The sequence below is a fragment of the Pongo abelii genome, chromosome 19 (assembly GCF_028885655.2).
Source record: "Pongo abelii isolate AG06213 chromosome 19, NHGRI_mPonAbe1-v2.0_pri, whole genome shotgun sequence".
NCBI lineage: Eukaryota > Metazoa > Chordata > Mammalia > Primates > Hominidae > Pongo > Pongo abelii.
The window spans coordinates 71,442,900-71,470,672 of NC_072004.2; the positions used below are offsets into that span (position 1 = coordinate 71,442,900).

Consider the following 27,773-nt stretch of genomic DNA (forward strand, 5'->3'; position numbering starts at 1 on the left):
ATCAAAAGGTGCAGAGAAGGGAGGCCGAGGCGGGTGGATCACGTGGTCAGGAGATTGAGACCATCCTGGCTGACATGATGAAACCCCAACTCTACCAAAAATACAAAAAGTTAGCCGGGCGTGGTGGCATGCGCCTGTAGTCCCAGCTACTCTGGAGGCTGAGGCAGGAGAATTGCTTGAACCTGGGAGGCAGAGGTTGCAGTGAGCTGAGATCTCGCCACTGCGCCCCAGCCTGGGAGACAGAGCAAGACTCCATCTCAAAAAAAAAAAAAGTACAGAGAAGTGGAAATATTAAAATAGCTCTGGTCTTAAGGCCAAGCAGCTGACTATATTTCTGGGGTGAGTCTTGGAGACACTCTGTTTACAAAAGCAGTAAGGAATGAGCAGGTAAGAGAGCCACCAACATCAATGAGAAATTTAGTAGTGCCTATTCCATAAAGTCAGCATTTGTGATAAAAAGTTTTGTTATAGAACTAAGCTTCCCAGGAGTAATGGGGATGATAAGATCCCAGAATAGCAAAGCCAGGAGGTAGCATTTAACTTTAAGAATTAGTGTAGGTATAATTATATGATATGCAGCAAGCAAGGAATGGCAAACTAGGCAGAGTGATCTGTGACTTACAGGGATCTGTAGTTATGAACAATAGAACATAGTGGTCCTCAGAACAGGACATAGGTGGCCAAAAGGGCATAGGAATAACTGTAGACTCTGTAGATCAATAGCTACGTCTATATCCATATCTATATCTATATCCATAGCTAGCTACATCTATAGCTATATAATCTACATCTACAGTTGACCCTTGAACAACGGGTTTGAACAACATGGATTCACTTACACATGGATTTTCTTCTGCCTCTGCCGCTTCTGAGACAGCAATACCAGCCCTCCTCCTCTTCCTCTTATTCTCAGCCTAATCAACATGAAGATGACCAAGATAAAGACCTTATGATGATCCACTTCCACTTAATAAACAGTAAATATATTGTCTCCTCCTTGTGATATTCCTAATAACATTTTCTCTTCTCTAACTTACATTCATGTAAGAACACAGAATACAATACATATAACACATAAAATGTGTGTTGATTGTTTAAGTTTTCAGTAAGGCTCTGGTCAACAATAGGCTATTAGTAACTGAGTTTTGGGAAAGTCAAAGTTATTCTTTAATTTCTGGCTGCACAGGGTATTGGCACCACTAACACTTGTCTCATTTGAGAGCCAATTGTATATCTGTATCTCCACCTGTGTATATGTATATTTCAAGAGCTTAAGATTAAATAAGCAAAAATATAAGTTGCTCCAGTGGAAATTCATCATCCTTTATCCAATTTCCAGATGCGAGTTGATTATTGGACCTAGAATATATCAACTGAAGGAGAGACCAGTCCTCCCAAAAACAGGGTCACAGCAAATAGTAGCCTCACTAGTCCTTTCCCATAAATACCCACAGCCATCTTCTCAGGGGAAAGTGGAATCCCCATGCATTTGGATCCTGTTCAATACCAGATCTGAGTTGACATTGACAGTTGGAAACCCAAAATGTGAACACAAACCCCATTAGGATCTCATAATGATGGTGTGAAAATAAATGGAGTCTTGATCCAGGTTAGTCTTACAGTAGTTTCACAGGGTGCACAGACCCCCATGTGGTCATTTACCCAGTTCTCCAATGTAGAGTTCACCAATAACATTCCTTGACCTATGGAGTAAGAATTATTACAAAAGGAAAGGCCCAGTGGGAGCTCGTGACATTGCTTGGGACCTCTCACACATTCTCCACGCAAGCGAGTGGATAGAAGCAAGAAATTAGAGACATACTCAAGACTTACAAATGCAGGAGAGGTGAATACCACCTTCATATGATTCACTAGTTCAGACCCAACAAAAACCACATAGATCATGGCAGATGACAGTGGATGAACACAAACTCTGTCAAATAAAAATCTAATTATAACCAATGTGATTGATGCATGTAGAATCATTTCTGGGACAAATGAACACAGTCTCCAATATGGGGTGTATGGCAACCAAACTGGTAAATGTATCCTTTTCAATAACCACCAGGAAGCAGCATCAGAAGTGAATCCATTTCACCTGGAACAGACAGTGGTGTTAACACTCTGTGCTGAACCAGGGATATGGTAATTCTCCTGATCTTTGTCACAGTATAGTCGCAAAAGATCTAGGCATTGTGAACATCCTACAATACAGCATGTTGATCCACAATATTGATAATGTCATGTGAATCAGACTTGATGAACACAAAACGTGAATACTGTGGAGACCTTGCTAAGATCCATGTGCTCTAGAAGAGAAGACAAAGATTCCAGAGGCTGCCACACTGGTAATATTTTTAAGCATCCTGTCTAGAGCATACCAGGACACCACTGTTGAATATCCAATCTGCCAGCAAGAGAGTGGCCCTGAGTCCCTTGTAAGGTACCATCCTATGAGGGGATCAGCCAGTTACTTGCTGCTGATGGAATTGACATTCAGTCAGGGGATGGGCTTGCATTTTCTGCTTGCGGTGCCTCAGCCAGCACCGTTATATGGGGGCCCAAGAGAACTTGATGTGGCAGTGTGGAATCCTACCTAACTTCACCTTTGACTGATCAACCCTATATGGAGCACAAGGTGTGTGGCAGTGGGCAGGTAACTGTAGATACCCTGTTATCCACAGTATACTTTATGCTGCACCATCCAGAAACAGCTGAATGGATAGTGTGATGCAACCACCTCTTGAAGCCATAATGGAGGTCTCAGCTTGGAGATGACACCCTGTGAGGTGGAGCGCTGTTCTTCAGGATGCAGTAAGAATTATTACACCAATCATCATCACATGGAACTGTGTCCACAATAGGTAAAATACATTAATACAGAAAACCAAAGTGTGGACAGAGGAGTTGCTCACTCACTTTCATGCCCTGTGAGCCACTTGAGGGAATTTGTGCTCCCTCCCAAATAACTGTAAGTTTTATGGAGAGGTCCTGGCTCCAAGAGGGGAGGAGCCACCTCCAGAGGGCATAGTAAGGATTTGATTGGAATTAAAGCTATGGTTGTTACCTTATCACTTTGGCTGGAGAAAAGCACATAAAGAAAAGAGCTGTTCCCACAGGCAATTGGCCTCATCATCATGAGGAAGTAGGACCACTGCTATACCAATGGGGACAGGGAGGAATATATTTAGCACTTAAGTGATCCCCTGGGGCGTGCCTGGTGCTTCTACTTCCAGCCTTGACTGCAAATGAGCAAGTTCAAGGGCTCAAGCCTGATGAGGACACAGTAACCAAGGCTCAGAGCTCTCAGGATGAGGACTCGGGTTACCCTACCAAGCAAGTGACCTAGACCAGAAGCAGGGGTGCCCATGACCCCTCCTCTCATACATTTCTCTAGAAACTATGACCAACCAGTTGGAGTGAGCCTAACGAGAGAAATAGCTGCAGCCGAGCAGTGCCAGAGGTGGACTACAGGTCTCCCTATCCTGATCCCATTTACCAGAAAGATGCCCCCATCCCCAAGCTAGTGTAAGTAGGACAGCCAGCAGCTCCCTTTGTTCACCTGCACGCTTCTCCAGATAGTTGTCCTCAGCTTACAGGAGCCACCTCATCTGGAGGATTCTGCCCTCTTTGCATCCTCTTCCTCTCCCACAGGGTGGCCCATAGCTAGTGGTAACTGATGTAGGATTGTAAACTTCCAACCACCTTACTTCTCAGAAAGATGGGTCTGTAATACCATTCACACTCTAGAGCTTCCTGTGGGGTCAAATGACAATAAAATCCTTTTGGGCTTAGCCTCTTCTACAGTCCTATTCTGTTTCCGACAGTTCCTTACTGATTTCTCCTGAGAGAATTTTCTTATAAAAATCACTCGTGCAAACATCCTGTTTTAGATTTTTCTTTGGTGCCTCTAACTTAGCAGCATGGCTCAGGGTGAAAGCTTTTTCGATACAGCCTTTTTTAGGATAAGAATCACCAACATGGTGGTTGTGTCCTATCCCTCAGATAAAATGATGTAAAGAAAAAAACAATCAAAGACAACTAGTTTAAAAGCAAATATGCATATTGAAATAAAAACTTTAAAAATTAAAATTCTTAACAGAAGACCAAAAAAGTAAATGAATAAATAATAGGAAAAAATTGTAATGCTCAAAAATTGAAAAGAAAAAGAACAGCAAAATGTTCAGAGGTATCCATTCAGGTGACGATATACTCAAGAGTTGACCAAAATCTATGGTAACCATTCATATTGTACAAAAACATTTTGAAGGACACTGATACTGAGATTAGGAATACTGCTGTTTTAGACTGTGTGCCCTCTGGAGCAAACCCACAAAAGAGGATCTGAGAACATGTGGTATATTTGGACGATTAACCCAAGAAACACTGGAGGAAACTTGAAGAATGACCCTGGGAAGGAGGGAAAGTCATTATAGAGTGAGCTCATGATCAGAATGTTCCTGCAGGCATCTGGAATAAATCCCACTGAGGACCACTGGAAGACTGGTTTGACATACCCCCCACTGGAGGGAAACAAGCCAGGGCATATATTACCAACTCCCACTCATTCTCTGGGTGCTGTTCCTAGAGGCTTTAAGTCTCCAGCCCAGAGTTTGCTCCTTTATCCAAAGTCCTCAGGTAGAGAGTTCCAGGTGCCTGCTGTAAGGAACCATTTTCCTATATTTGAATGGAAAGTGCTGATAGGATAGAGGTGGAGCCCCTGATGTCATCTGCTGTGGTCTTCTCCCTCTGCAGGGAAGAACATCAGAAAATTTGACAGGTAAGGATGAGAATTCAAGAAGGAAAAATAATGAGACACTATGCCCATATATTATTTATATGCCTCAAAAATTAAAATTTATTTAAGATAGAGGAATAGCTCCATGTGATAAATTATGGTAGAGAGCAAATATTTCAATTCAGGGAACATGGGGTTGACATATTTCAGAGAAAATTGAAACTTGTATTCATTTGGTAGAGGGTAGCAACATAGTGTTGGGTGAGCATATTTGGAGGCCAAACTCAATCCAAGAATTGGTTGGAACTGAGGTTGTCCAATTGGCCTTGCATGATTCACTTCACAGGTGGACTATATCAAGAATGCTGGTTAATAAAGGCAGGTGAGTGTAGGTGAGGGCATCAGCAGCAAGAGCCACTAGAGCAGGTTGGGCGGCAGCAGGTGGACACAAAGCAGCTGGGGTGGCAGCAGGTGGTCCTGCAGCAGGTGGTCTGGCAGCAGCTGGGGCGGCAGCAGGTGGGCTGGCAGCACACAGACTGGCAGCACTGGGGCCTGCAGCAGCTGGACACACAGCAGCTGGGGCGGCAGCAACTGGACACACAGCAGCTGGGGCGGCAGCAGGTGGTCCTGCAGCAGTTGGTCTGGCAGCAGCTGGGGTGGCAGCAGGTGGGCTGGCAGCACACAGACTGGCAGCACTGCGGTCTGCAGCAGCTGGACACACAGCAGCTGGGGCGGCAGCAGGTGGTTCTGCAGCAGGTGGTCTGGCAGCAGCTGGGACAGCAGCAGTTCTCTAGGCCACAGCCCTGGTCAGAGCACACAGAGTCACAACAGGAGTTGACCATGGTGTCAGAGGGTGGAGGTTCTGGGTGGATTTCCAGGAAGGTGGGTTTGGAAGGTTTGGAAGTTTGCTTGCCCCAGATCCTCTTTTATACCCTGCTAAGGCCTGGTGTCATCAGATGCAGCACTCTTTCCTTGTTATTGTTTGTCCTGATAAGTAGGCAATTATTAAATTAGGCAAGTTTGTTGTTCTGGTTAACTTATCCACATAGATGGAAACACTATCTCCTTTCCCTAATGTGTTAGGACTCCTCAGCTCAGCTCTTCCTGAACCACCTCCTGTGTCTCTCTTACTGTAGCTTCCTCCTAGAGCCGCCATATGACATCTGCCTGTAAGCACATACTATGTGCTTCAGTCTCATTTGCTTAACACATCATGACTACTCTTGGGTGATTACTATTCTTACAGTGCCACGACTCTTTTTGGTGACTCAGGAGGATAAAGCTGCATTTCAGTCTGATGGCTTGTTCATTATGGGTCAGATGGCCTGTGAAGGTTTCGGTGTGAAACAGATTTCAGTGTGAAACAGATGACCACTGGTGTGAGAACGAGAACACTGTAGGACCTATCCCTTTTCTATCTTCTGCACTCTGAATTATGACCCGTTTTCTAGACCTTCTGATGAGAAATACAGAGCTGTTTTAAGGTGGACAACTAAGCTGTGAAAGTTTGATGTTTCCTTTTCTACAGAAACAACCCTCCAAAATTCAGATCCAGGGCCTCTTGGGGAATGTTGGCTTCAGAGAACAGCTATACTAAAAGGTCCAAGTCCCTCATTTTTTTGCTCCCTGGGGCAGATTTTCCTTGTGACTTTGCCTTTCTGCCTTCCTAGCTCTAACAGGGCACATGAACTCATCTCTCCAGGTTCCAAAATTTTCTTGCCAACCCAAGTTAGATGACTCAGTATCCTTGTCTTACTCTAATTTACTCCCAGCCCTCTTGCTTTCTCTGTTGAATTGCTGGGCCTTGAAGATGCCCTATACTCTGCTGCTTCCTTATAGAAGTTGTTGATCTGATTTCACACTTTACATCTTTGTTTTCAAAAAATAAATCAATAAAGAGAGAAAGAAAGCAGAAAACAGGTATCAAGAACAAAGGATATCAGCCTATATTTTTTCATGTAGGGATGGCTGAGTATTGTTTCAAAAATGTGCAATGTTGTCAATTCATTAACTCATCAGTTAATAAATATATATGTATTTCCCCACCCCTGAGGAGTCAAGGAACCCAGGGAAGGGGGTGGAAAAATGTCTGACTTACAATGATGGAAATGTTTTATGAACCGGGCCACCTCTGCAGGTAATCAGGGGAGGAGTTTCAGTGTAAGCTGGTGTTTCTGAGGGAGATCCGAGAACCAGATGGAGGGGATTGGATGAATGAGAGAGATTCCCTTTCTGCTCTCAGGTGCTTATAAGTCTAATAAATCAAATAGTGGTGTTCTTATGATGCTGCTATGTTCCTAGCCAGTTCCTACTTCTGCCCTGGCCCTAATTTCCAGGTGATTCAACCAGGATGAAAACAACCTGGGCTCCCAAGTGGACCCCTGCTTGGTGCACTGGCTGGTGTTCTGAGCCTGCACTGTTCTCTGGCTCTGATGTACCCAGACATCATATTTTACTGAGGGATGAAAGTGGGTTCCACGATGCTGTGGGATTAAGACCCTGTGAGCCCCGTTGTGGTGTACGAGAACAACACTAAGATTTCCAGGAGACCTTGTATTCTGGAAAAGAATCATGCCCTTGAGAAGCCGTGACAATTGGTGCCTGCTGATGACTCAGTAGAGATCACTTTATATTAACTATTTATTTTTCTTCATGATGTGAGTGTGTGTGTGTGTGTGTGTGTGTGTGTGTGTGACTGTGTGTGTGTTTTCCTTAAGATAAATTTAGATTATGTTTAGGAATCTCACGTGATTTCTTCTAGTCCTTTAACAATTTCATTTTTTCTACCTCTACTGAGCCATAATTGAAATATAAAATTGTACGTATATAAGGTGTACACCCTGATGCTCTGATATGTATATATTGTGAAATTATTATCACGATCAAATTAGTTAACACCTCCACTACTTCACATAGTTACCATTTTTTGAGTGTGTATAGTGAGAACATTTTAGATCTACTCTTTCAGCAAATTTCAAATATACAATACAGTGTAATTAACTACAGTCATCATACTGTACATTAGCTCCTCAGAACCTGTTCATCTTCTAAATGAATATTTTCTCCCTTTGACCAACATTTCCTCATTTCCTCCATCCACAACCTTTGGCAATCACCATTCTACCCTCTGTTTCTATGAGTTTTTAGATTCCACATGTAAATGAGATGATTTGTCTTTCACTGTCTGACCTACTTCACTTAGCATAATGTCCTCAAAGTCCATCCATGTTGTCCCAAATGAAAGGATTTTCTTCCTTTCATGGCTAATAATATTTCAGTGTGTGTGTGTGTGTGTTTGTGTGTGTGTGTAAAATCCTTGCAATCTTACATTGGTGTTTGTGCCTTTGAGGACACAGTCTCCTCTTCCACTTTACAAGTTCCCTTCAGCAGGGAAAGACTCTCAGCAGTCAGCCCAGCCTGGAATTCTGGACGGGGAAGCTGGTAGCATTTGTGAACAGGCAGGGCTTACTCTTGGGGGTCTCTGGGTGGGTAAAACTGCTGCACAGGCCCTGAGGTTCAGTGGGGCTGCTGCCTGGGCTTTTGTTCAGCTGTGGCTACTGGCTGGGATCCACAGTTAGGTGGGGCCACTGAACGGTTTCATTTTTATGTTGAATGTTTTATCTGAATGAAATTTGTTTTGATTTAACAAATGAAAATCTCTCCTTTTTTTCTTCATTCTGTACATCTTTCATTAATTTCTTTTATTCTTTATTCCTTTTTCTCCTTTCCTTCTTTGTTTGTTCCTGAATTTGGCTATCTGTTTTATAGTATATTTGAAATAATCCTTTCCATACTGCTTTTAAGACACCAGCTTTAGGATATAATTAATTTGTATAGACTTTTTTCTTTTTTGAGACGGAGTCTCACTCTTTCGCCCAGGCCTGAGTGCAATGGCGCTATCTTGGCTCACTGCAAGCTCCGCCTCCCCGGTTCACACCATTCTCCTGCCTCAGCCTCCTAAGTAGCTGGGACTACAGGCACCCGCCACCACGCCCAGCTAATTTTTTGTATTTTTAGTAGAGACGGGGTTTCACCGTGTTAGCCAGGATGGTCTCAATCTCCTGACCTCGTGATCTGCCTGCCTCGGCCTCCCAAAGCGCTGGGATTACAGGCATGAGCCATGTATAGACTTTTAAGTCAATTTCTGGACTCCACTCGATGGCAAACTTCACTGTTTGAAAATCTCTGGGTTAAATATCTCTAATGTGACTTCCAGTTTACAAACCTATACATTTATGACTTTTTTTGTTATTTATTTATTTATTATACTTTAGGTTTTAGGGTACATGTGCGCAATGTGCAGGTTAGTTACATATGTATACATGTGCCATGCTGGTGCGCTGCATCCAGTAACTCGTCATCTAGCATTAGGTATATCTCCCAGTGCTATCCCTCCCCCCTCCCCTTTTTTTAATTCCCTTTTACTTGATGACTTATTGTTATACTTTATCCCTCCTATCCATGTTCATGCTCATCTTTTAAAATTTATAATTGTCCTCAGTTTCAGTCATGTAAAATCTCATTTTTAAGAGTATGGATCCTATAAGATATAGTAATTTTCCCTACATGCTCCTCCTAGGAGAGAAACAATTCAAAATAAAATACCCAGCCACAAATACCCGAAAGACATTTCTGTCTTACATAAATTATGACTTAAAACAGTGATATAAACTCTTCAAAAATTATTTTTCCCAACAACCATATTACTAGGTTAGTGCTGAATGCACCAAAGTCCTCTAAATATTAGCCATAATTAGATAGGCCACAGGAATAAATACAACCTGCATTTTTATACTTCTGGCAACACATCTTGCCTGTTTTGTGCCTCATTTCAAAATTTAACTGAGACATAAGCTAATGTTTACCCAGAAAAGTGTATTTAGATTCTCATAAGAAAAGAGCGATACCCTTACAAGAAAGACTAAAATGTTAGAACTCTTCCGTCCAGAAAGAAAATAGAAGGTTGGTTAAGTATAATAATAATAAATTTAAAAAAAAAAGAAACTCTTAAAAGCCTTGGCCGGGCGCGGTGGCTCATGCCTGTAATCCCAGCACTTTGGGAGCCCGAGGCAGGCGGATCACGAGGTCAGGAAATCGAGACCATCCTGGCTAACACGGTGAAACCCCGTCTTTACTAAAAATACAAAAAATTAGCCAGGCACGGTGGCAGGTGCCTGTAGTCCCAGCTACTCGGGAGGCTGAGGCAGGAGAATGGCGTGAACCCGGGAGGCGGAGCTTGCAGCGAGCCAAGATCGCGCCACTGCACTCCAGCCTGGGCGACAGAGCGAGACTCCGTCTCAAAAAAAAAAAAAAACAGAATGTGACTTTCTTTATGACACTAATGCCATATTGCTCTATTGATATGATAATGTACTTAATTTTTGCCATTTTCTTCTTCGTCCTTGTCTAAATTTTGCTTCTAACTAAAGTCCTTAACTCTTGGGCCTATCGATATTTGGTTATGGAATGGAAATTATCTCAAAGACAGAAGAAACTGTGATAAGTTTGTACTTCCAAAAGGGAAAGTAGTTGCTAAAGAACAGAGGAAACAACCAGATGGCTGCCTTGGAGCTAGGCTGCCTTGGGTAAAACATTCACTTGTCATGGGGAGATGAGAGGCTGCTGTAAACACGGTGACACACGCTGTAAAGACAAAACAGATAACATTTCTTGACAATTTGCTTTGCCTATCCCAGACAAGTGTGGACAGTAATTGGTATTTAAGTATAAATTATACCAATCAAAATGAGAAATCTACCAGTATTTCTCACTTTACCTTCCTGCTGTCTACCCATCAGCTGAGTGGCTCCCCCATCATTTGCAATGACTTTCCACTGCACCTGTGCTTCACCTTGATAGCCTTGGCATTACTGCTTACTGCACTCCTGCCCATATTTTATGATCCTTCATGATTATTATCATTACTGAAAAGAATATTATTTCCCCATTTTAGAACATCTATAATTTTTTTGGTCCTTTCCTTAGGATAATTTTTATTCTATTAACTCCTGTATTTTCCTCAAGTATATATTTTTTTCATGTGGAAGTGATATCAGGCAGAACAAGCAAAGCCATGTGGCTACAGGAGACATATGGTTTGCTTGTCTGAATATGACCAAGTTTACCTGAGATACAAGAAAGCTATAGAGTCTAAGCATATCCCGAGAGTGCATTCTTAGCTCACAGCTTAGAATTACAGCCTGAGTCCTTCTCTTTTACAACTCTGTCATTGCCTACCATTCAAATCCTTACCCAACTCCTCCCCGACTCTTCCCCAAAGAGGATATTCCCTTGTCCATGGGTGGCTCCATCTTTGACTAAGAGCTTTCTCATTTGCCTATGACTTTTAGTATAGTATCATTAACATAGAGGTGATGGGATGAGGCCAGTGAGATTTAACTTCCCACGTTTGGTCAACAGCAACTGTTTCTTAGCTCATCTCAGTCTTGTCCTCATAAGAATGTAAACATTTTCCTATATTTTCCTCCTCTTCATTTCATGGGTCTGTGACCTGCACATCTTCCCTGTACTGACTTAACTCATTCTATTATTAAATGTGTGTATATGTATATTCCTAATGTCTTACTCTTCTCCAAGACAGAAACTTCTCCTCTGATCAGTACTACCCAGCATAATCTATCTACTTTGCTCTTTCCTCTTATTTCCAAGATTAGACAGTGAGCTACTTTTAGGAAGCTCCTGTGCCTCACAAACCTTGATGTGATCTCCAGAGCCCAACAGTGCAATGAACATGACAGATGATCAATCATTTCATTGACTGAATAAGAAACTTTTGTTAGTTAAATATAGCGAGTTATCTTATTTTGAAAAATTTATGAAGTCCTTTCTATAATATAGGCATTACATTATATTTACAAAATCAGTTTTCTTTCCTGGTCATGGGAACCCGTCTTTATTTTGAGAGAAATAATGCTAAAAAATAAACTGACAACTAATTCTCAAAAATAATTGAAAAAAGAGAAAAGAATTACTGATATTAAGATAATATTTATTGAAGAACAGTTAATATGTAATTTTGAAGGTCAAATCAAGCATAACAGTCAGAGACTTAGAGGCTTAGTTTCACTGCATCATGCATCTGAGGTCTGAATGCTGGGAAGAGATCCACAGGAAAAATGAGTGGTATTAAATGTAGATGGATGCCCTTTCACCAGTTACTTAGTGGAATAACAGGATAATAAAGCTGATGGCCATTTAACACATGGACAAGTTGATATAAATGACACTTTCATATCATGTGATGGTGACTGGCTCATGGTTGATAGTCCAATATGAGGTTCAACAAGAGGATCCACGGCAGCTGGGGCGGCAGCAAGTTGTACGGCAGCAGGTGGTCTGACAGCAGAGTGGACGGCAGCAGCTGGACACACCACAGCTGGGGCGGCAGGTGGTCTGACAGCAGAGTGGACGGCAGCAGCTGGACACACCACAGCTGGGGCGGCAGGTGGTCTGACAGCAGAGTGGACGGCAGCAGCTGGACACACCACAGCTGGGGCGGCAGGTGGTCTGACAGCAGAGTGGACGGCAGCAGCTGGACACACCACAGCTGGGGCGGCAGGTGGTCTGACAGCAGAGTGGGCGGCAGCAGCCGGACACATCACAGCTGGGGCGGCAGGTGGTCTGACAGCAGGGTGGGCGGCAGCAGCTGGACACACCACAGCTGGGGCGGCAGGTGGTCTGACAACAGACTGGGCGGCAGCAGCTGGGGTGACAGCAAGTGGTCTGGCAGCAGGTAGTCTGAGAGCAGGATGGGCGGCAGCAGCTGGATACAACACAGCTGGGGCGGCAGCAGGTGGTCTGGCAGCAGCTGGGGCAACAGCAGGTCTCTTGGCAGAGGCCTTGATCACAGCCCTGGTCAGAGCAGACAGAGCCACAACAAGAGTTAACCATGGTGTCAGAGGGTGGAGGTTCTAGGTAGGTTTCCAAGACAGTGAGTTTTTCGAATGTGGGAATCTCCTTATCCCATGTCCACTTTTATACTCGGCTGAGGAGCTGTTGCCACCATGTAAAAGCTATTTCCTTGTTATTGTTTATCTTAATAGATAGGCAATTATCGAGTTAGCTAATTGTGGGAAAAAATCGTATAAAAGGTGGAATGCACTTTTATTCTTTCTCTGTGTTAGAGTTTAGCCAATCCAGTCTTTCCTCCTCCTCTTGTCTTCAATTAATTTAATGTGTCATTTAATTTCAAAGACTTGTAATCTTACTCATCCAGTCGATTGTCAGGTGACAGATCACTTGGAAATCAGCATTCTGTGTGTCATCCTGAAAACTGTGTGTCTCACAGCAGTCCTCAAATGGGATGATGTTTCTTGTTTTCTGAAGATTCTTCTGAGAAAAATAAACTGTGAAACAACTAGAAGAAAACAGCAGAAATTGTCTTAAAGTATTAGAAGTGGAGTGGATTTTCTAATACAGAAAAACGTAATAGCAATGAAGAAAAGGATTGAAAAAATTTACAACAGAAAAAAACTCAAATGCCTGATTGAAAAACAAGAAGGCTAAAGAGTAAGCTGAAAATAAATAATAATACCTTAGCCAATCTAAAAATAAATGAGCTAATTTTCTTAATGCATGAATACTTCTTACAACCCAATGAGAAAAAAAACAACAACCACCAAACAGAAAATTGAGTAAAGGATATTAACAGTCATTTCACTAAAAAAAGAAATTTAAGTGCCTTTTCAGCTTCTGAAAGATGTTTAGTCTCACTCATAATTTAAGGTATTTTAATTGAACAACTTATTCACTCATCAAACCATCTACCGAATACCTACTGTGTGCCAGGTTCTACTGCATGCTCTGGGGATACGGCAGTGAATACTTACTATTTGTAATGACAAATGTAAAATATTTAAGTTTAAAAACTTTAATAAATTGGTGAAATTATAAGGAAATTGACATTTTAATACACAGTTGGCAGGGATCTAAATTGAGGCAACTTCTTTAGATGGTAATTAACAGAATCTGAAATTTAACAGTATCTTAAATTAATTTACCATATTTTGAAATGTGCGTGTGTTTTGATTGAGCCGTTTCACTTCCAGAAATGTATTCAACAGATGCACCTATACATACCTTCCAAGATATATGTTCAAGGGTATTCTTCGCAACATTGTTTTCAAGAATAAAGCCTGATTTTAAATTCTATTGTGTTTACGGTGGGGAAAGCCCTTGATGTAGGCAACACATACTAGTGCTCAGAGGCAGTGAAGCATCACTTTCTTTTTATCACCAAAGAAACGTCTTTGACCTATTCTTGCAATTTTTCTATAAGTGCAAGATGACATTAATTTTTAAAAAAGAAATAAAGAATGTTATTTCTTTAGGCCATCCCTATGCCATGCAGACACCTACTTTCCATTTAGACTGAATTATCCAGGAAGGAGGGAAGAGGGGATGGAAGGAAGGGTACAAGAACATATTTAGAATATATTTTTATGGACATATTTTATGACTATTTGGGGTATATATAAAAATTATGAAAATTCAGTTTGTTAGGCATAAGATGGCATAAAAATATCCATTGCGTCTAAGTTGATAATGATTTTACTCAAATTCTCCGTATCTTTGTTTATCTTTCTCTTCAAATGACCGTTTTTGAAATAATGTGTTTAAAGTCTCTGCTATGATTGCAGTTTTATCAACTTCCTGTCTATTTATAACAGGTTTTTTTTGTACTTAGTTTGAATGTAGCCCAACCACTATGACAACAAGAATATTAATATTTTTGCAGACATAATTAATGTATCATAAGGAAGTCACTATCAAGGTCAAAGCAAGTGCAGTTATCATAGGCTTGGGATTCTGGTCTAACTGAGCCACAGTTCTATGGTCACTTTTTTATTTAGAAATAGTTAGCCCTCTCTGTCTGAAGGCAGGGGAGACAGCTTAGAGATAACCCTTCTCCTTAAAACAAGTATGTTTTCAACATGGTGGTTGACTCAGGCTGGTGGTCAGGAATAAAATTCAACAACAGGATCCACAGGAGATTGGTGGTCTGGCAGCAGACTGGATGGTAGCAACCGAACTCACAGAAGCTGTGGCAGCAGCAAGCAGTCTTGCAGCAGGTGGTCTGGCAGCAGCTGGGACGGCAGCAGATCTCTTGGCAGAGGTCTTAACCACACCTCTGGTGACAGCAGAAGGAGCCGCAGCAGGAGCTGACCATGGTGTCAGAAGGTGGAGGTTCTGGGTGTGGGTTTTCAGTAGCATAAGGTACTAGAGTTCATACGCCTTCTTCCTTCCAAGTTTCCTTCTCTACTCTGCTGAGGACTTGCCATCACCATGACCTGGGTTATTTTCTTGCTATTGTTTGTCTTACCTAAAGAGAAGTTATCAGATATTCTGATTGAAGCACGACATCGTAGCAGTTAGCCTTGGTTTTTAAAATGGATGCTAAGGTAATTTCCATTTAATCAGCTATTTATCCCTAAAAGCACCATTTTTCTTCCTTTTTTGTTTTAGCGTCATCTCATCCATTCCCTCATATACTTTTCAGAGTGTGTCATTTGATATTCTGAGCACAGGAAGAGTCATTCTTTTGTGTTCCAACCATTTAATTTCCTGTTCCTGAAGGAGCTGCACAACCACAGTCCCTTCAATTTGAACAGTACTTAAAATAGATGTAAACATGGGTATGTTAATATTCAAAAAATAAGACCCCAGTACATTATAGCAAATAGCTGCTAATGAAATCAGCATAGCACACTTGTAAATTATGAAGAAGCTAAAAAACATTTAAGGCATGTGCCTTCAAATTTAACTTGTTCAGAATAGAATTGCTCATTCTGTTTCTTTTCCAAACCAATGCCCTAATTAATTCTCCAGTCCTATTACAAATGGTTGTTAGTCCAAAGTTTCAAGCTAGGGCTAGGCACAGTGGCTCATGCCTGTAATCCCAGCGCTTTGGGAGGCCGAGGTGGGTGAATCACCTGAGGTCGGGAGTTCAAGACCAGCCTGGCCAACATGTTGAAAGTCCATCTCTACTAAAAATACAAAAAATTAGCCGGGAGTGGTGGCACGTGCCTGTAGTCCCAGCTACTCAGGAGACTGAGGCAGGAGGATTGTTTGAACCCACGAGGCAGGGGTTGCAGTGAGCCAAGATCACCCCCTGCACTCCAGCCTGGGCAACAGAGTAACACTGTATCTCCAAAAAAAAAAAAAAAAAAAAAAAATCAAGCTAGTAAATGTAAAGTTCTTCATTCAATAATCATGTTTTGGTCCCCACTATGTGCCAAACCCATTCTCAGGATGGAGACACAAGTGAAGAATACTCCACCCCATCTCTCCTTCACTATAACTTCATTCTTACTCAATGAACTGCACCAGATCATTTTACGGGATGAAATGGCAATTCCATTACCCATATGCTGGACCAGCAAACAGGGGCTGTGTCCACCTTCGCAGCTAAGGTCAGGATGCCTCAGCAGCAGAGATGGCAGAAATTTTTAGCCACAATTTAAGTCAGAGCAAGTCAAGCTGTATCAAAAGACCATTTTGTTGCCAGTGAAAATAAGAAACTCTTTATTTGAATAGATTAGCCAGATATGGAAATTGCTAAGCATCCAAAATATTATGCAACTTATTCTGTCTTTTCTCCATTAATACACATGAAGGAGTCATTCTTGTCCCTTTTGTTCCTTCATTTAAAACACACAATGGTGTTTGTATTTTTAAACTGCAATTCAAAGCAAAATATTTTAGTTGTCTGACTAACTGCTTTTAAACTTTTCTTTGCACCACTAAGCGTAAACATCATGTACCCAGGCATGTTTGTACTCAGGGCCATCAACAGATGTGGAGCTCAGCATGGAAAAGATTATGACAATTACAATTGAGCCCAGTCCCCTGTTTCAGGAATTGAAATACCCAAGTGGAGTTGCTGTTACTATTAGAATTACTGTCATTGAATCTGTGTTTGTGTGACACAGATGAAAAATTTGATAAAAGATAAATTTTAACTCAAAATATTTTAAAATATGGTTTACATTTGTCGCGTTGAGTTAATCACCATTTTCTAGTGCTGGAGGAGAAAATGTAGGTGGTGTCAATAGTTCTGGCCTCTTCAAGTTAGTTTCAGTTGTCAGGAGATCAGTCATTGTACTCTGTCTTAAAGAATGATAATTCAGGCGAGGCACAGTGGCTCATGCCTGTAATCCCATCACTCTGGGAGGCTGAGGTAGGAGGATCGCTTGAGCCCAGGAGTTTAAGGCCACAATGAGCTATGATCATGCCACTGCACACCAGCCTGAGTGACAGAGTGAAACTTTGTCTCTAAGATAATAATAACAGTAAAATAATAAATAAAAATATATACTTTATAGTTAAATGATGCTACTGACGTTGATCACCTCTCTCAATTCTGGAAATAAGTTCTTATGGCTTATTTATTATTAAGTAGAACAATCATTTATTTTCAGAAGATTCATAACACTTAAGGAATACTTCCTCCCTGGGCAATTCCCTATAGGTTATGAAAAATAATGTCATAAATAATAACCAGGAAAATTCTGCTCATTGGTTCCAGATTTGGGAACCAGTGTATAAAAGGTCCAGATACTAGAAGGGGTCATCAGATTCTTGGAAACTCACCTCTGAACAGAAGCCCACCGTCCACCCCTGACACCATGACCCACTGCTGTTCTCCTTGCTGTCAGCCTACATGCTGCAGGACCACCTGCTGCAGGACCACCTGCTGGAAGCCCACCACTGTGACCACCTGCAGCAGCACACCCTGCTGCCAGCCCTCCTGCTGTGTGTCCAGCTGCTGCCAGCCTTGCTGCCGCCCAACTTGCTGTCAAAACACCTGCTGCAGCACCACCTGCTGCCAGCCCACTTGTGTGACCAGCTGCTGTCAGCCTTCCTGCTGCAGCACACCCTGCTGCCAGCCCACCTGCTGTGGGTCCAGCTGCTGTGGCCAAACCAGCTGTGGGTCCAGCTGCTGTCAGCCTATTTGTGGGTCCAGTTGCTGTCAGCCTTGCTGCCACCCGACTTGCTATCAAACTACCTGCTGCAGGACCACCTGCTGCCAGCCTACCTGCTGCCAGCCTACCTGCTGCAGGAACACCTCTTGCCAGCCCACCTGCTGTGGGTCCAGCTGCTACCAGCCTAGCTGCGGGTCCAGCTGCTGCCAGCCGTGCTGCCGCCCAACATGCTGTCAAACCACTTGTAGATCCACCTGCTGCCAACCATCCTGTGTGACCAGCTGCTGCAGCACACCCTGTTGCCAGCCAACCTGTGGTGGGTCCAGCTGCTGTAGCCAAACCTGCAACGAGTCCAGCTGTTGTCTGCCTTGCTGCCATCCCACCTGCTGCCAGACCACCTGCTGCAGGAACACCTGTTGCCGCCCCAGCTGTTGTTGCAGTCCTTGCTGTATCTCCAGCTGCTGCCAGCCTTCCTGCTGCTAATTCACTTGCTGCAGACCCACCACCCACCAGGGACATATTTCCTGAAACATTTTGTCAAAGTTCCTATTCCACCAAGAAACATTCCCTAAGATTTTCTGAGAACATTCTGACACTGAACTTTGTGATCGTCTTCTTCCTACCATGCTTGTGATTCTACTGAAGGTATGCAGTCTACCTCACTTTTATTCTTCTTCATTTCCTCTGGATTAATGTACCAGATGGTGGTCAGTCAGCTCCACCTAATTGACATGGATACATGGTCTCAGTCACAGAAAGTGGCCATCAGCTTTTGCCCCTATGGAACTTAAAAAAAAATTATTAAGACTGCTTATCTAACTCTCTATAATGATCAATACTGATCATCTTTTTAGATATATGCATTTTATTTAGCAGCCTCTGCCAGATTACTAAACTCTTTCATGATCACTTTTAATTGTCTCCCTACCTGGTCTTTCCTAATAAAATTTATATTATCCTGCATCTTATGGTATGATTTTTGTTCCATTTGTTTGTTTGTTTGCAGCAGTTGCTTTGTGAAGCCTTACTTTTGAGTTGTGGTTTATATTTATTATCTTGTTCAAGTCTCACAATGACCTACAAGTTGGACAGAGCAAACATTTTAGTGATGAGAAAATGATTTGCTGTACAACTAGCAATTGACAGAAGAAGGTTCAATGACCACGTACTTTGAATCCAGGTTAAGGACACTTTTTTAAAAACATTTTTCTCCAGGTAGATACAACAGTGGTGATTGAGTGCAGAGAAGATGTACATTTTAAGTCACATCTCAAGCAAACACTTTTCTACCTACAAAGCACTTCCCAAATACTCTCCCCACCTCTATGACCATTAGAGACCACTTTTAAGAGTTCTAGGAATGCTTTTACACTGTTGGTGGGAGTGTGAATTAGTTCAACCATTGTGGAAGACAGTGTGGCTATTCCTCAAGGATCTAGAACCAGAAATACCAGTTGACCAAGCAATCCCATTACTGGGTATATACCCAAAGGATTATAAATCATTCTACTATAAAGACACCTGCACATGTATGTTTATTGCAGCACTATTTACAATAGCAAAGACTTGGAACCAACCTAAATGTCCATCAGTGATAGACTGGATAAAGAAAATGTGTCACATATACACCATGGAATACTATGCAGCCATAAAAAGATCGAGATTATGTCCTTTGCCGGGACATGGAAGAAGCTGGAAGCCATCATTTCAGCAAACTAACACAGGAACAGAAAAACCAAACACTGCCTGTTCTCACTTATAAGTGGGAGTTGAAGTGTGAGAATATATGAACACAGGAAGGGGAACATCACACACCAGGGCCTGTCGGGGGGTTGGGGGCAAGGGGAAGGAGAGCATTAAGACAAATACCTAATGCATGCAGGGCTTAAAATCTAGATGACGGGTTGTTAGGTGCAGCAAACCACCATGGCACATGTATACCTATGTAACAAACCTGCACATTCTACACATGTAAAATAAAAATAAATAAAACTTTTTAAAAAGTGTTCTAGTCCGTGAAAAGAGCTTTGTGTCTCTGGATTCTGATCCACCGCTGAAGAATCTGTCACCAACAACTAGTGTGAGCACCATGGGTTTTCCCGGCCCTACTCTCACCAACAGGAACCGCCTCTTTGCCGTCATGGTTGAGCATCTGGGTATCATTTCATTCATCTTAACAGAAATTAGGATTAAGAATCACCTTTGCAAAGTACACAAGATTGGACCATGCTTCCTGGGTTCCCAAACTTTGAGGCAATTTTGTTTCCTAACATGAACTTTGTTAAGGGAAGATAAATTTGTACAGAATCCTAAGAATTAAGGTAACCATGCAATGGACTTATGCCCTTTGATCCAATCATAATCTCTGGGCCATAAAAAGAAACAAAATAACTTCCTGTGTTTTATGAGATAAAGAAGATAAAATCAATTATGCCAAAGGAAGTCAAAATCAGAGTTTTCAGAAAAAAAAGGGAGAAATGTTAGAAAGATGAAAATGGAAAGAAATGATGCACTATTTAAAGCCAAGATGGGCATTAGGCTGGTTCCCAAATAGAGGAAACTGGATCTTCTGATGAGAAACTGAATAAGAAAGGGAATAGCCAGAGGACGCAGCAGTACAAGGGCTAATTCAGCTTTGGGAGGACACTAAGAGGTTTTGACTGTGGCCACCTTCTTTTTTATTATTATTTTTTTTAATTTTAATTTTAATTTTTTATTTTTTATTATACTTTAAGTTCTAGGGTACATGTGCACAACGTGCAGGTTTGTTACATATGTATACATGTGCCATGTTGGTTTGCTGCACCCATTAACTCGTCATTTACATTAGGTATATCTCCTAATGCTATCCCTCCCCGCTCCCCCCACCCCACAACTGTGGCCACCTTCTTAAGAGACCTGAAGGTTCTTTGGGTGAGTGAAATACTAAATGTGACAGAGATGTGTCATCTTCCTAGAGGATGTATCTGGAATTCTCTGCCAGGTTATTAACTTTCCAACAGGGCGAATGAATGGGTGACTTGCTGACGTTTACTGAGAGCCTGCTCTACGCTAGGTATTGAGGTAGTCGCTCCATGCGCCCTGTCTCTCATTCCCAGGCAATCCCAAAGGTAGGTATTAGTGGCCCCACATTCAAGCTGAGGAAGTCAGTGTTGTGGAAGTTAAAGCAACTCACATGTGTTGCATAAATGACACAACATTTTTCTGCTTTCCAAAACAAAGCTGTTTGGGAGAAGTACTGGTGAAATGAGAGATACAGATCAATGGAAAATATTGAGAGACAAGAAAGAGATTCACATATATATTATCAATTGATTTTTTGACAAGATGCCAAGTGGATATACAGAGAATCTGTGGTCTTTTGCATAAATAGTGCTGGAACAATTAAACATCCATGAGCAAAAAGAAAAAAAAAATAGAACTTTGATTTATACATCACATATATACAAAAATAAAATGGATCACAGGCCAAAGTGTAAAACCTAAAACTACAAAACTTTTAGAAGGAAACATAGGAAAAAGTTTTTGAACTGTAGATTAGGTGAAGATTTCTTAGATGAATACAAAACTCCCTCAAAAAGTGGGCAAAGGATATGAACAGACACTTCTCAAAAAAAGACATTCATGCAGCCAATAAACGTATGAAAAAAAGCTCAACATCACTGATCATTAGATAATGCAAATCAAAACCACAGTGAGATACCATCTCATGTCACTCAGAATGGTGATCATTAAAAAGTTAAGAAACAATAGATGCTGGTGAGGCATGGAGAAATGGGAACGCTGTTACACTGTTGGTGGGAATGTAAAATAGTTCAACCATTATGGAAGGTAGCATGGCGATTCCTCAAGGATCTAGAACCAGAAATACCATTTGACTCGGCAATCCCATTTCTGGGTATATACCCAAAGGAATATAAATCATTCTGCTATAAAGACACATGTACACGTATGTTTATTGCAACACTATTTACAATAGTGAAGGCTTGGAACAAACCCAAATGCTCATCAATGATAGACTGGATAAAGAAAATGTGGCACATATGCACCATGGAATATTATGCAGCCATAAAAAAAAATTGAGATCGTGTCATTTGCAGGGACATGAATGAAGCTGGAAGCCATCATCCTCAGCAAATTGGCACAGGAAAAGAAAATCAAACACCACATGTTCTCACTCATAAATGGGAGTTGAACAATGAGAACACATGGACACAGGGAGGGGAACAACATACACCAGAGCCTGTCTAGGGTGGAGGGCAAGCGGAGGGAGAGTATTAGGACAAATAGCTAATGCATGCCAGGCTTAAAACCTAGATGATGGGTTGATAGGTGCAGCAAACCACCATGGCACATGTATACCTATGTAACAAACCTGCATGTTCTGCACATGTATCCCAGCAGTTAAAGTACAATTTTAAAAAAAGTAAACTGATACCCAAAACACACTGCATCATATCACGGCTATGTAGATTTTTGCCCAAAAACTTTCAGTTAAAAGTTAGAATGAAAAAAATAAAGTTGAGATGAAATGGGGAAAAAAATAGAATATGGTAAGATTGTGAATATCCAGCAAAAGTTCTGTGAACTCAATTCTAACAAAGCAGAAGTTGTGGTTAATAAGGTCAGTGATGGTCTTCACAATAGCAAAGACATGGAATCAACCTAAATGCTTATCAATGGTAGACTAGATAAAGAAAATGTGGTATATGTATGCCATGGAATACTACACAGACATAAAAAAAGAAAGATCATGCCTTTTGCAGCAACATAGATGGAGCTGGAGGCCATTGTCCTAAGCAAACTAACACAGGAACAGAAAATTAAATACTGCTTTTTCTCTCCACTTATAAGTAGGAGCTAAAAATTGAGTAAATATGGACACAAATACAGGGACAACAGACATACTTGTGTCTACTTAAGGGTGGAGGGTGGGAGGGGGGTGAGGATTGAAAAACTGCCTGTCAGGTACTATGCTGTTTACCTGGGTGACAAAATAATCTGTACACCAAACCCTGCAACACGCAGTTTACCTATATAACAAACCTGCAGCCGGGCATGGTGGCTCAAGCCTGTAATCCCAGCACTTTGGGAGGCCGAGACGAGTGGATCACCTGAGGTCGGGAGTTCGAGACCAGCCTGACCAACATTGAGAAACCCCGTCTCTACTAAAAATACAAAATTAGCCAGGTGTGGTGGCACATGCCTGTAATCCCAGCTGCTCAGGAGGCTGAGGCAGGAGAATCGCTTGAACCCAGGAGGCGGAGGTTGCAGTGAGCTCAGATCGCACCATTGCGCTTCAGCCTGGGCAACAAGATCGAAACTCCGTCTGAAAAACAAACAAACAAACAAACAAACAAACAAACAAAAACCTGCACATGTACCCTTGAACCTAAAATAAAAGGGAAACAAATAAAGAAATAAAGTCAGTGATGAAGACCTTGGGAAACAGTGAGCATCTTAAAGTCTGCAAAGGCTGGGGAGAAGAAATATGCCTGGTAAGAATGTCACCTGTTCAGTAGGAAGGCAGATGCCAGAGCTTAGAAGAAATTTAATGTGATTTTTTTGGGACGAAGCACTGGGAGAAAAGATGGCTAGTAAGAGTAGGAATCTCACAGGAATTCCTTTTGGTTCATTCCATTCGCAAATGATCCCAATGAGGAAAAAATACCAGAGGCCTAGGGTGGAAGAAGCTAATGCAAAAATTATTCTGGCAATGTGAATTCTAAACACTACCAGGATTCAAGCATTGGCTGGACAATCATTAGGACATTGTGCCAAGGATTCTCAGTGTCTGGTAATTGGTTATTATTATTGGACTTCAGAGGTCACTTCAGTTCTTGAGATACTTCAAAGTTCCCAGATGTTTTTGTTGGATTCAAAATTGACCATTCACTGATTTTTGAAGTTCATAAGCAACAAAATATGTAAAATTTAAAAAGAAACACAAAGTGCCACACATACTTATTAGGCATTCTTTTGGAGGAAACAGGAAGTCTGTCTTCCAGGGTAGTAAATACTACCTTGAAAAACGTACCTGTATCTGGCCTTCAGCCTTGGATACTCCAAAAACTGACATTATTTACATTCTAAGAATGAAACCAACTCTTGGAGCAGGCTCACTTTCACCAAGCCCATAATATTAGTACCAGTTGATGAATCTACATGAGAAATAACTTAAAGAGAAGATGACATTTTCATGGGTCTTTTTGACCAGGATATTTTCTTCCTATAGATATACCTGCATGAAAAGTGAAATTATAACCAAAGGTTATTTTCTTTTTTATAATTAAGCTTCTTGAGATAATTGTAGATTCACATGCACTTGCAAGAAATAATACAAAGAAACCTCTGTACTCTTTACCAAGTTTCCCCCCAATGATAACACCTTGCAAAACTACAGTACGGTATCACAACTCCAATGGTGACATTGATGCTTTCAAGACACAGAGTAGCTCCATCAGCACAAGGATCCCTTGTATTGCCCTAAAAGGTTATTTTCTCAGCAAATATTTAGAACATTCTAATATTCTAGAAGTTCTAATAATACAGAATGGCATCTAAGGCATTTGTTCTAAAACAGATTTTGCCAGGCACTCTGGAAGATTCAAGTGCCTTGTGTGGCTCTCCCTCCCCCGTGCAATGTGTCGTAACCAGCACTTCTGAATTTGTCTCAGAGCCTCTCTTTTCTCTAAGCTGCCATGGCTCACCAAACCTCCACCCCCATTTATAAGTCCCAGGTTCTTTTTAAAACCATCTTCAATCAACTTACAGTAATTTCTGCAGGCCTTGAAGCAGCCCCTCCCATGTTCCACAACTTCTGATACAACCTCATTTATGCCTTTGCCTCATAAAGACCTACAAAACATTTTTAATTTTGTTTGCTTTTGCCATCATATTTATGGATCATTTATGAAGTTTCAGGCCATAGCATACAAATTACACTTTAGGTGACTCCAGATTTTGTCCACTTTCTCTTTCTTCCAAATAAAAATATAAGCTGCAGCCATGCAGGTCGGTCTTCAGAAACTGGCATGGGCTCTTTGTTATCATTAGACAGTAACATGATATCATACACCTGTTTGTGTGATTCCCCCATCACACGCCTTCCCCTGGGACCCCTCAGTGGGTTCTGATGGTTTATGCACATCCTACTGCAATTTTTCCTATGACTGCCATTAAACATAAAAGACAATTCCACACTTCAGTCCTCTATTAAAATATAATATTATTATGGACAAGACCAAGTAATGCTTTCACGAAATGGTTTTTCATTTTCTTTAGCTCTGTCCAGTGTACAATGTATGTAACAAAACTTCCCTATTTTTCCACTGGAGAACCTCCATTCAGAATTCCCCCTAGATGGCAGATGTTGGCATGATTTTACTCCAGTATGTGTTTTAAAAAGAAAAGGAATGACACTCCCTAATTCCAATCCCTGCTATAACATTGATAGTTTAAGAAGTGTGAGAGAGCTCCCGAACTGCCAATATTGGAAGTTCTATCAACATCAGATTGACTCACTGGAGAATTGTGAAGTTTATGTTCAAAGTTTGCTCATGTGTAAAATGTGGAAAAATGGAAAAAGAATCAGAAGAACATGTAATGATTCCCACTGAGGTTAACAAGTGTAGATTTGTTTCTAAGATATTAAGAACTTTATGAAATTATAGAAATTTTGAAGACTGATAATACTGATATTATATGAAATTATAGAAATTTTGAAGACTGGTAACACTGATATTATGTAAGTTGTTCTGAGAGATTCCCACAGTATTTGTATGATGTTTTAATACCTTCTTTCAGCTTAGATAAGAATATTGGAATCTTCTGAAAATCGGTATCAGAATCTACCCAACCTAAAAGCTTTCTACTGTACCTGTCTAATTAATATAAAAGCTTGAGAATACTTGATATAAGTATATATAAATAATATAAAGGCTTGAGAGGATGTTGATAGAACTTCCAGGGATTGGATTTAAGGAGTGTCCTTCCTTTTCTTTTTAAAACACATACTGGAGTGAAATCATGCCAACATCTGAAGTCCCCTCAGAATGGAATACAGATATTATGAATCCAGATTCACCAAGAAGTTAGTTTTTTTTTTTTTTTAATTTAAAAAGCTGTTCATACTGGGAATGTAAACTGGTACAACCACTGTGGAAAACAGTGTGGAGATTCCTTAAAGAACTAAAAGTAGAACTACCATTTGATCCAGCAATCCTAATACTGGATATCTACCCAGAGGAAAAGAAGTCATTATACGAAAAAGATACTTGCACATGCATGTTTATAACAGCACAATTCGCAATTGCAAAAAATATGAAACCAGCCCAAATGCCCATCAATCAATGAGTGGAAAAAGAAACGGTTGTATATATGATGGAATACTACTCAGCCATAAAAAGGAATGAATTAATGACACTCACAGCAATCCGGATGGAATTGGAGACTATTATTCTAAGTGAAGTAATTCAGGAATGGAAAACCAAACCTGAAATCTTGTAAGTGGGAGCTAAGCTATGAGGATGCAAAGGCATAAGAATGATACAATGGACTTTGGGGAAAAGATGGGACTCAGGGGAAAAGACGGGAGGGGTGAGGGATAAAAGACTACAAACTGGGTTCAGCATACACTACTCGGGTGATGGGTGCACCAAAATCTCACAAATCACCACTAAAGAACATACTCATGTAACCAAATACCACCTGTTCCCCAAAAACTTACGGAAATAATTTTTTTTAAAAAAAAAGAAGCTGCTCAGCTCTGTCTGATGCATGATCTCGTGGTAACAGTGGAAGTGGTTAGATGTTTGACCGATCTCCAAAACCCATGTTCTTCTACCTTTTAAAGATAAAATCCTTCTTAAAACTGTTTCGTCGGGGCACGGTGGTTCACGCCTGTACTCCCAGCCCTTTGGGAGGCTGAGGCAGGTGGATTGCCTGAGGTCAGGAGTTCGAGACCAGCCTGGCCAACATGGTGAAACCCTATCTCTACTAAAAATACAAAAAAATCAGCTGCGCGTAGTGGCATGTGCCTGTAATCCCAACTACCTGGGAGGCTGAGGCAGGGGAATTCCTTGAACCAGGGAGATGGAGGTTGTAGTGAGCTGAGATCGCACCACTGCACTCCAGCCTGGGCGACAGTGAGACTCCGTCAAAAAAAACCAAAAAAACAAAAAAACAAACAAAAAAAAAAAACATGAACACACACACAAAAACCTGTTTCTTCCTTTCTTAAATTAAATTTCTAATTAAAATTTTTATTTTTAAAGACTAGAGATTGGCATGCAGTTGTAAGATGTGATACAAGAGATCCATGTACTCTTTGCCCAGTTTCCCCAAAAAATAACATCCTCCAAAACTATAGAAAAACATCACCACCAGCATATGATATTGATATTGACATAGCCAATGTACAACACATTTCTGTCACCACAATGATCTCTTTTGATTGTTCTTTTATAGCCACACTCACCTCCCTCCCACACCCACTCCTTTCTTTACACCTGGCAACCACCAATCTGTTCTTCATTTGTATAATTCTGTCATTTCAAGGATGTTGTATAAAAAGAATCATACAGTGCTTAACATTTTGAGACTGGTTTTTTCAACACAGCATAATTCCCTGAAAATTTAAACAGATTGTTGAACAGTTTTTCCTTTTTGTCAGTAAGAAGTACCCTCTGGTATGTATGTACCACAGTTTGATCATGTGTTGAAGGACATCTGGGTCGCTTCCAGTTCAAAGCAGCCATAAACATTCATGTACAAACATTTGTGTGAACAAGTACAATTACTGAGTTGTATGGTAGTTGCATGTTTAATTTTTTTTTTTTTTTTTTTTTTTTTACAGAGTCTCGCTCTGTCACCTAGGCTGGAGTGCAGTGGCACTATCTCGGCTCACTGCAACCTCCGCCTCCCAGGTTCCAACGATTCTCCCCCCTCAGCCTCCCGAGTTGCTGGGATTACAGACATGCGCCACCAAGCCCCGCTAACTTTTTGTATTTTTAGTAGAGACAGGGATTTACCATGTTGGCCAGGCTGGTCTCAAACTCCTGACCTCAGACAATCCACCCGCCTCAGCCTCC

At 41.2% G+C, this 27,773-nt stretch overlaps 3 protein-coding genes across 4 annotated transcripts; 1 reads left to right on the plus strand and 2 right to left on the minus strand.

Moving 5' to 3' along the window:
- Positions 1–5,139: 5,139 nt before the first annotated feature.
- LOC134760598 (keratin-associated protein 4-2) lies at positions 5,140–5,580 on the minus strand. The gene has a single exon (XM_063719037.1). It carries the CDS (start codon positions 5,578–5,580, stop codon positions 5,140–5,142), a length of 441 nt encoding a protein of 146 aa, XP_063575107.1.
- A 6,457-nt stretch (positions 5,581–12,037) lies between these two features.
- Positions 12,038–12,649, minus strand: LOC100452524 (keratin-associated protein 4-1). Of its 2 annotated transcripts, none has more exons than XM_063719036.1 (2): positions 12,411–12,649; positions 12,038–12,191 (listed from the first exon to the last, which is right to left on the minus strand). In XM_063719036.1, the coding sequence occupies exons 1-2, from the start codon at positions 12,647–12,649 to the stop codon at positions 12,038–12,040; spliced, it is 393 nt and encodes a 130-aa protein (XP_063575106.1). The 2 variants fall into 2 exon arrangements, with proteins under 2 accessions (XP_063575106.1, XP_063575105.1); XM_063719035.1 differs by having other exon boundaries at positions 12,038–12,248.
- Positions 12,650–17,385: 4,736 nt separating this feature from the next.
- On the plus strand, positions 17,386–18,165 carry LOC100451298 (keratin-associated protein 9-1). The gene has a single exon (XM_024235272.3). The coding sequence runs from the start codon at positions 17,386–17,388 to the stop codon at positions 18,163–18,165; it is 780 nt and encodes a 259-aa protein (XP_024091040.3).
- The last annotated feature ends 9,608 nt before the right edge of the window (positions 18,166–27,773 follow it).